Source organism: Lampetra planeri, unplaced genomic scaffold (genome assembly GCF_965212315.1).
Source record: "Lampetra planeri unplaced genomic scaffold, kcLamPlan1.2.h2 scaffold_1518, whole genome shotgun sequence".
Taxonomy (NCBI): domain Eukaryota; kingdom Metazoa; phylum Chordata; class Hyperoartia; order Petromyzontiformes; family Petromyzontidae; genus Lampetra; species Lampetra planeri.
Window position 1 is genome coordinate 1 of NW_027614241.1, and position 9,262 is coordinate 9,262.

General features: G+C 41.8%; 1 protein-coding gene across 1 annotated transcript; it reads left to right on the forward strand.

Annotated features, from left to right (window-relative positions):
- Window positions 1-219: 219 nt before the first annotated feature.
- LOC144739473 (NADH dehydrogenase [ubiquinone] flavoprotein 1, mitochondrial-like) lies at window positions 220-3,596 on the forward strand. Its single transcript, XM_078622422.1, is given in 16 exon segments — window positions 220-319; window positions 322-377; window positions 453-535; window positions 693-813; window positions 815-864; window positions 1,156-1,264; window positions 1,267-1,341; window positions 1,701-1,890; window positions 2,008-2,220; window positions 2,547-2,605; window positions 2,607-2,714; window positions 2,793-2,874; window positions 2,991-3,052; window positions 3,054-3,137; window positions 3,524-3,573; window positions 3,575-3,596. Coding segments are annotated over 16 exon segments (1,464 nt in total).
- Window positions 3,597-9,262: the final 5,666 nt, after the last annotated feature.

The window sequence follows — 9,262 nt, forward strand, 5'->3', positions numbered from 1 at the left end:
TTAGGCAAGTGACATTCGATCACCATAAATCATAAAGAGGGTTTTGTGGTTTAAGAATACTTTAGTTATAGTTTTATGAATTCAAGTGTGGTTGAACAGCAGTTGTTGGTGTCTTAGTTAGAACCTGCATGTTATGATAAATGCTAAACATGTTTTTGTCAGTTAATTTTGCTTACTTTGTGTATTATGGTATTTAAAAAAAAGGTTATTTGGGTTCTCATGTCACCATTGCCATTTGACTTGTATTGTTATGATCTGTCCTCAGTAACGATGCTGTCCCTCACTCGAGCTGTCCGTGAGTGGAGTTGCTCGCGCCCCCAGCTGCTATCAGTCAAAGTGGAGTGACTGTTATCACTCGATTTAACAGCACAGCACAGGTAACTGGAAATTCTGTTTAAAATAAAGTAGATCCATTAAAGAGCAGTCTACAATTGCTGTGCTTTGTCTCACAGAGTGCTCCCAAGAAAACAGTGTATGGACCTTTGTCGGATCAGGACCGAATTTTCACAAACCTCTATGGTCGTCATGACTGGAGGTAAATGGGAAACTTCAGTGCTAAATGTTGATGTTATTTGATTGATCCATTTATATAACGTGACTGAATGTGCTCCGCTGCCAAACTGGAGGTTAGAAGTATGTTCATCCTGAGGGGAATTAAATCCAAAATGTAAATATGCATGATCTTGCTTCAGGTTGAAGGGGGCGTTGAAGCGTGGAGACTGGTACAAGACCAAGGAGATCCTTCTAAAGGGAGTTGACTGGATCCTCAACGAGATTAAGGTTTCTGGCTTGCGTGGGAGAGGTGGAGCTGGTTTTCCCCACAGGCATGAAGTGGAGCTTTATGAACAAGCCCAGTGATGGCAGGTCAGGTCTTCTTTTAGTTGTTTTTCACATCTTTTAATTTCCTCTGTGGAATTAACAGTAATAGGTTATTTTGTCTTTATATGCAGCGTTGGTGTAGAATTTACCTCTTTGGAGTTGTTAGTACATTAGAAGCTATACTAACCAGTATGTTTGAATAGTGGCTGTAGCCAGATATAAACAAGCCAAGCTCTTCATACAGAATAGAAGCTGTGTTTGACCAGCACTATGGCTGCAGTGATAAGAAGTGCATTCCTTTTACCTTGTGACCTCAGTGCTGATTCTTCCACTTAGGCCAAAGTATCTGGTGGTGAATGCTGATGAGGGAGAACCTGGCACCTGTAAAGACAGGGAGATCATGAGGAACGACCCACACAAGCTAGTGGAGGGCTGCCTGGGTAGCTGGGAGAGCCATGGGGTGCTCGTGCGGCCTACATCTACATCAGAGGAGAGTTCTACAATGAGTCATCCAACCTGCAGGTGAAAAAACTGTCAAAATAGCCACACTGAACATGTTCTAATGTTGTTTGCATCAAATAATTAAGAGGAACAAAATATTTTAAAACTTTTAAAAAACTATTCACACTGATGTCAAAAATATACAGACAATTATTTAACATTAGTACACTGGTACCCTGAGTATTCAGCAGTTGATCAGTTGATCATTATATACTGTAGATCATATTAGATTTACAGTGTAGAAGAAGAGTATTTTCAGACTCGGAATAGAAACTGGAAATAGAATATTTCTTTTCATCTCACTGTAGATTATTTTTGAAGGAAAGATTCAAGGTGATGGCAGCAGTTCATCCTGTCGTATTTCCAATCTCTGTATCTAGGTGGCGATCAACGAAGCCTATGCTGCTGGACTTATTGGAAAGAATGCCTGTGGCTCTGGTTATGACTTTGACGTGTTTGTGATGCGTGGTGCTGGAGCCTACATCTGTGGTGAAGAGACGGCTCTTATTGAGTCCCTGGAAGGAAAACAGGGGAAACCACGTCTGAAGCCCCCATTTCCCGCTGACGTTGGTGAGTGTCAGTGAGAAGCCCTCCCGTCAAAATCCAATATTTCAAAACATTCAACCCAGTCTACATGAACTCATGCACACCGGTCTTCCCATGCTCTCTCTTGTGGCTGTCATAAAGGTGTGTTTGGTTGTCCAACAACTGTTGCTAATGTGGAGACTGTATCTGTGGCGCCCACCATCTGTCGTCGTGGAGGCTCATGGTTCCTGGGCTTTGGTAGAGAGAGGAACTCCGGTACAAAGCTCTTCAACATCTCCGGCCATGTAAACAACCCTTGCACCGTAGAAGAGGAGATGTCTATTCCTCTGAAAGACCTCATCGAGAGACACGCAGGTGCATGTGACCCCTTCTCAGCAACGTCAATACTATGAACTCTTCATAATTATCAGGGGGTTATCAAGTTGGATATTGTCACGAGATGAGTGGTGGAATATGTGAAGAATTTGTCTTTTGTATTTTAAATAAGGTTTCTTTAAAATGGTTAAACATTGGCCTCTCCGTGTAAAGAGAGGAAGAGGAAAACCTAAATTCATCGTTTGGGTTTGCATGTTTTCCTTCACCAATGAGGTCAACTGAAAAGATTAGGGGCGCTTAAGCATTGCTTTAGTAACCTCATAGTTTTTTTTTTAACTTAATTGAAACGAACATCTGTCTGGCAGGTGGAGTGCGTGGTGGTTGGGATAACCTGCTGGCCGTAATCCCTGGTGGCTCCTCAACACCCCCTCATTCCCAAGAAGGTGTGTGAAGATGTGCTGATGGACTTTGACGGCCTCATCCAGGCTCAGACTGGACTTGGTACTGCTGCACTTATTGTCATGGACAAATCTGTAAGTGTGTCAGCTTTTAGTATCATTCATCACCCACAAAAACACCTTTTTACATTGCTGGATTTATTTCCTTTGCAGACTGATATTATCAGAGCTATCGCTCGACTGATTGAGTTTTACAAACATGAGAGCTGCGGCCAGTGCACACCCTGCAGAGAAGGCAAGTGCATCATCAGTGTTTTCTTCTCTTCCAGTTTATTGCATCAGCTACACCAACATTAATTCTGTCCCTGCGTTGCATCTTAGCCTGACCTGTGTTTGCCTTCTCCTCTGTAGGAGTTGACTGGATGAACAACATGATGTGGCGTTTTGTACGCGGTGACGCACGCCCAGCAGAAGATTGACATGATTTGGGAGATCAGTAAACAGATTGAGGGACATACTATCTGTGCCCTGGGAGACGGTGCTGCATGGCCTGTGCAGGTAAACACACAATAAAGAATCAAATGACACGCCCCCCCTCCATGCCAAGTCTATATAATCAGTTTAAAAAATAGCAATCGCAAAAAATAGCTCTTCATGGTGTGTGTGTGTGTGTGTGTGTGTGTGTGTGTGTGTGTGTGTGTGTGTGTGTGTGTGTGTGTGTGTGTGTGTGTGTGTGTGTGTGTGTGTGTGTGTGTGTGTGTGTGTGTGTGTGTGTGTGTGTGTGTGTGTGTGTGTGTGTGTGTATTAAATAATGTACAATTTATTTGCCATATCAATCTTTTTTTGCATGCTGTGTCATTTCGTCTATATAACTCATTGTTTTCTTGCTTTAGTCAAGCACAACTAACCGTACTCTTCTTCCCTGTTGTGTTTTTTGCTCTAAGGGATTGATCAGGCACTTCAGGCCTGTGATGGAAAGCAGAATTGCTGAATTCCCAGCAGCAAGCCAGGGCTTAAATTGTTAATCCACCTCCTTGGACATGTTCCCCTGTCTCATTTTCCTGAACCTCACATATTATTTAAAAAATAATATACCATCTTATTGCCTCACCATCATCAGCGGTGTCTTCAATGATGTGTCTGCCTTGTCTCTTGAAACTACCAATAAAGTTATATGAATCTTGAATTCACTTTGACGGCTTGCGTGGATGTGTAATCTGTATTGTCAGATACTGGAAGAGGAATGTCTTGAAGAGGAATGTTTTATTTTCATCTGAAGTTTAAGCTTTAAGCCTTATTTTACAATCGTGTACTCATATTCTTCAAATGTGCCAGTTTAAGATTGCTAAAGTATATGTTCAAGGACATATATACTACATGATGCTTGAAATGGATCCTGCACTTCAGCATTATGCCATAACAGCGTGAATGGTAATTTGATATTAAACAGTTCTTGTATTCATACTTCATAATGGTAATAAGTGTTGTATAAGAAGTCAAATATATATGAATACCTTTCATTCACAAAACATGTCGCAGCTCAGAAGCCGACATTAAACAATGATCCAAGCATTCATAATAACTCCCCCACCAACCATTCTTATAATAAAATGGTACGTTCCAAACAAAACCGCGTTGCTGCGGAATCTCGCGTGAACCTACAAAGTCGACCGTCTGTCACGTGACACTGGCCAATTTTTCTCTGCGGCTGCATCACGGTGGACCGTTTAAACGGTAAGAGGTTGATGTCGTTTCTTTGTTTAATCAGAATCCTGTCCAAATGTTACACACGGTGTTCTCAAATCTGACTAGGCAGCACAAGTAGAAAAATGACTGCTCGAATATGTAAAGGCCATTGCTTTCAGTTGTATCCATGTCTGTCAGCCAATCCTCCTGTTAGCGGTCTGGTGTTGTGTTTATTTGTTAACAGCTCCGTCCGAAATATATATTGCAAAACCACCTGCTTATAATTTTTCTGCTAACTTATGTGTCTCTGTCACAGGTCCATGTGGCTGGGAAGTGTGTGACGCCATCAACATGGAAATGATGAACATAGAGAAAGTCGTTGTTGGAAGTGAGATGCGGGCCACGGCAGCAGAGATCAAGTCTGAGCCAGTGAATCCATCCGTGCAGTCCTGTGAGGCCTCAGACTGATATTTGATTAACGCTCCTTTAACTCTGCTGTTGTTGCTGTTGTCTTGTAACGTATCATTATTAAACCTGTCGTTTCCCTGTGATGCAGATCAGCATGAGAGTCTGCAGTGTCATCAATGTTTCATCACCTTCTCTGACTACAAGGCCAAAGAGAGGCACATGAGGAAGAGCCATCGAGAGCAGTACAAACAGCAGCTCCAGCAGGTGAAAGCGCTCATGCTAAACACAATGATACCAGTGTTTCTGTGATTTGAATGCTGGGGTATCATCCAGAATCTTCATCATCAGTTTTGATTATGTGTTTACGAGGAATTTGACCACGTTTTTTTCACATATTCAGTCTGTTTTAATGACAAGTATAATTGTACATACCCAATAATTGTTCTTGGTGTAACGTGCCAAACATTGAACATAGTATAAGACTATTACAGAACACTCCACATGATACTAAATAGAATAAAATAACATAAGGTAAAATAACAGTGCTCAGTGTACCAGCAAAAGACTACAGATAGAGATAAATGTACAACTACTCAGCAGAAATTGTATCCGTATCACACTGATAATTGTAGAATTACTGTGCTTCCTGTATGTACTAGCTTATTTATAATAAAACAATACCTAAATTGCAAATAATAGATTTTTACAAAGTACGAATTGCAAGAAGCATTTCTGGGGTATTTACTTTAAAAGGTGTTTTTAATCCATTATCAAAACTAATTGATTGAAACACAGTATATATGAACAATTTATATATTCCACTAATAATTTAATCATTAATGCTTTTCAGTCCAGTAGACTATCACTACCTCTGTTGGTTGTTGGTGTTAGCAATTAAAATTTTCCTATTTCAAGCAATTGTCTTCTCAATAATCTAATAGGCAAATACAGCCTTCACGTGTTATATATGCGAGAAGATCTTCTTCTCCTCTGAGGAGCTCACCCTGCACCAGGCCACCCACAAGAGAGATGAGAAACCTTTCTGCTGCCCCTACTGTCAGGAGAGCTTCTTTACCTTCACTGAGGTGAGCGCACAGTGGGTGACAAACTGTTCTTGTAGAATGACGGATTATGTGTTGATGCTGGTTGTTCATTATCTTGCAGCTGACAAGGCACAGACGACATGCGTGCATAGAACGCCGATGTCCCTGTAAAGACTGCGGTGCTTTGTTCCCCAGTCCTTCCAGACTCCGCAACCATCGCATCCAAGTGCACCCCAACAGTCCAGCAGTGGCTGACGACATTAACACCTATCAGTGTTGTAAATGTGACCGTGGTTTCCTGACAGAAGAAGAGCTCCTGTGCCACCAGGAAACATTTGCCTGTTCTCTTGACTGTAATGATAAGCCACCAGTCAAAAAACGGGGCCGAAAACCCAAGTGTGCATATCACAGCAAGCAGGAAAAGGACGCAGAGGGATCCAATTACTCTGTGACAGAGACATGCAACTGCACCAAGCAGCCCGAAATCAAGATCCCTTGTCCCCAAGTCGATTGTGACCTCATATTCCCCTCTGCTGTAGCTTTACGGGCACACAGGAAGGAGGTGCACGGGCTTCCCGCACCCTCTGACATGATACATAGTGACACTTTGCCTGTGCAGCTCAAAGCATCCACAGCCAGAACTCACCTCTCTGGACACAACTGCCCGACTCGTGGAGAGCTCTTTGCACAAAAGCACGACCACGAGAAAACCCACACAGAGGGAGAGGATGTCCATGGAAATACATAATTTTTGGGAAATAACTGAATAACTGATGGAGTTTTCTGAAGCACAAGTGAATTATGGAGGTTATTTGTTGCCAGGTGGGAAATGTAGGCTAATCATACCAGAGACTCTAAATTATCATAAGTTTAGGGAAATTATCCTACAACCATCAGAAATGACAATAGTGACATGTTTGTCTCAGTTGTGGTTTCAAAGTGTGCTGAGTAATTCAGGAAGATCTTTGTGAAGCACGTATGGAGGCACTGTCCTGAAACCGATTTCCTGTGAACCAGTACTTCAAAGCTGCTTTGATCCACAAAAATGTCACATGACAGATGATGTTACAAAACAGTAACAGCTTTGGTCGCAACAGTTTTGAAGGCCCAGTTATCGTACAAATACAATAATTATTATTCACCTGGCAACACTGTTGTGTGTCTGTACATAAATATGATCTATGGCCAGTACTAGCTCTTGTCAGAATCTTCACTTGCATTGTTCCTCTATTGTCCCTGAAATGTTCATATACATTGTTGATTTATTAATGTAGCCCCCGTGTCAGTATGGGAATGTTTTGTATTTAAGTATTTGATGGTGTATAGCATTCTCTAACATGGAAAATTGGGGTGGGAGCAGGAGAGGTCTTTCTCTTTTCAGAAAAGGTTGCATTAATCAGTAATTGTATTGTTTTGTGTCACTTTGTGAATGTACAATTGTTTATTTGTATTGAATTGAGAATAAACTTATCTTTCTTCTGCTTCTTTGATGGAGGAATATGTTTCCCCTGCGTCACAACGTAAACCTGTCCATCTGTCCCCCCAGGACATTCAATGAAAATAATATTATGGAACCGTATGGGCTCAAGAATGAGCTCATTAGAAATAGGCTTGTGGCTATAAATCAAGATTTCACTGATTAGAAAGAAAGAAAATCCTTTATTTTCCTGTTTTACTTTAAGTAAGCAAGAGCTGCCCCCAGAGGTTGCAGGACATCATAAGTGAAAGGAAAACATTTTAACTATATCGCCACCTTGACGTATAAGAGTTTTGATTGTTGAAACTTGAATAACAATGATATCAATATTTGTTCCTTCACGAAGAACTCACCCTGTGATGTGAAATGAATACAAAATATATTTCATATAAAACTTCACATTAATTAATATGGAGGAAAGATATAATGCCAAAATGTTGATACAATCAGGAATCAATGTTGAATGAATTAAATCAGAATCAATTTACAAGAAACGTCCTATCAAATAATGTAATGTGGTCCCTCGGAGAGCGCACTTCCTATTGCGGTACGATGGGTGGCGGTATGCACCTTGATCAGCAATGTTTGCAACAGGATAAACTGAAGAAGAAGAAGAACTCGTTTGCGATGGAGAAGTTTGTTTTCCATGATGCACCTGTCTTTCCTTTCTATCTCGCGCCTTTGCCTCGGAACAGTCCATCTTGCCCCTTGTATACCAGCAGTCACCGTCTGCCTCCGCGCTGTCGGTGTTTTTGTAGTAAATAATGGCGGCATCGGGAGGCGGATTACCATCCCCTGGCACCTCGGCGGGATGAGTGCTCAAATGATTGCCAAAGCACGCTTCCCAGGCCGGCCGTGCTCGGTTCGCAGCAGGCTGCGGTCGGAGAAGCGTACCAGACGCGGAAGACTGGGCTCAGACGACGGAGAGCTGACTTCCACAGGGGCCGAGGCCTGTAAACATCGGCCTCGCGTTAAGCGAGGATCCGGCCTTGCTGCGCCTGCTTGGGGTGACGGAGAAACACGGGCGGCAGAGAGATGTTGGATTTGACTCTAGCCACAGTGAGGAGGTGAATAAGCGAACCATATCATGTCAGCTTGATAAACAAAGGCATTACTACATGTATTTATTTATGTATATTTCAAAGGAGTTGCGTTAATGTTTCGCTTGTAACGGGTGAAATTCGTGCTTTTTTATAATTTACCCAGTTAGCGTTAGCTAGCAAACACTGACTCAGAATAGACGTACTAGCTACGCGTTTGCTTTTTGGTATTTCTGTCATGTTGAACATAGCTTGTCTGCTACTATTTTAATAATGGTTTTAAAGATTTTCCACATTCTCGCTTTTTGTTGTCACAGTCACCCTCAGAGTTGAGTGTTTGACCAGCTGAAGTGTGCGGAAGCCGGAAACTTTCGCGGCTAAACAGTCGTAGATACATTTTGTTGTGGAAACGATGCAATTGTTTCCTTATCGGCGTTCATATAATAACGGACCCCCCGTTGTTTTGTTGTGTGTACCTAATATAGTCGCTTCCAAGACGTCACTGTTTATAACTCAATTAGCACTTTCCACGTTGGAGCGGTCAGCTGACTGGCGATGTTTTCAACGTCAGCTGAACGTAGGGGTTCAGGGGGAAACAAACGTTACCTCTAACGTGCTTATCAGCAGTAACACAATAGCTCTATTGTGTCCAATATGTGTAGATCTCTTATAGTTTTACTAATGCAAGGTTTTATCTTGATACATTTATTAAGTATAAATAATTTGAAGGTGTTTTTTTTGCAAACTGTTTATATTATTCTTCTGTCGCTTTGTTGACTGAAATTCCACTGTGTTGCCGTGTTATTTACTGTCTATATACTGTTTTTTTTGCTCATCAACGTCCAGAGCCAAAAGTGCAGTGAAAAATAAATAAAATGCCATTTCCCTGATATTGCTCCTACAAAGCGCCCACAGCTTTGAGTTACTGATGAGATTCTCATGAGACTCGGGTGCAGATGCAGAAGACCCATATTCCAGGCCCTGTCCCCTTCATATGTATATCACCTTTTTGTTTTGTTTTCACGATGC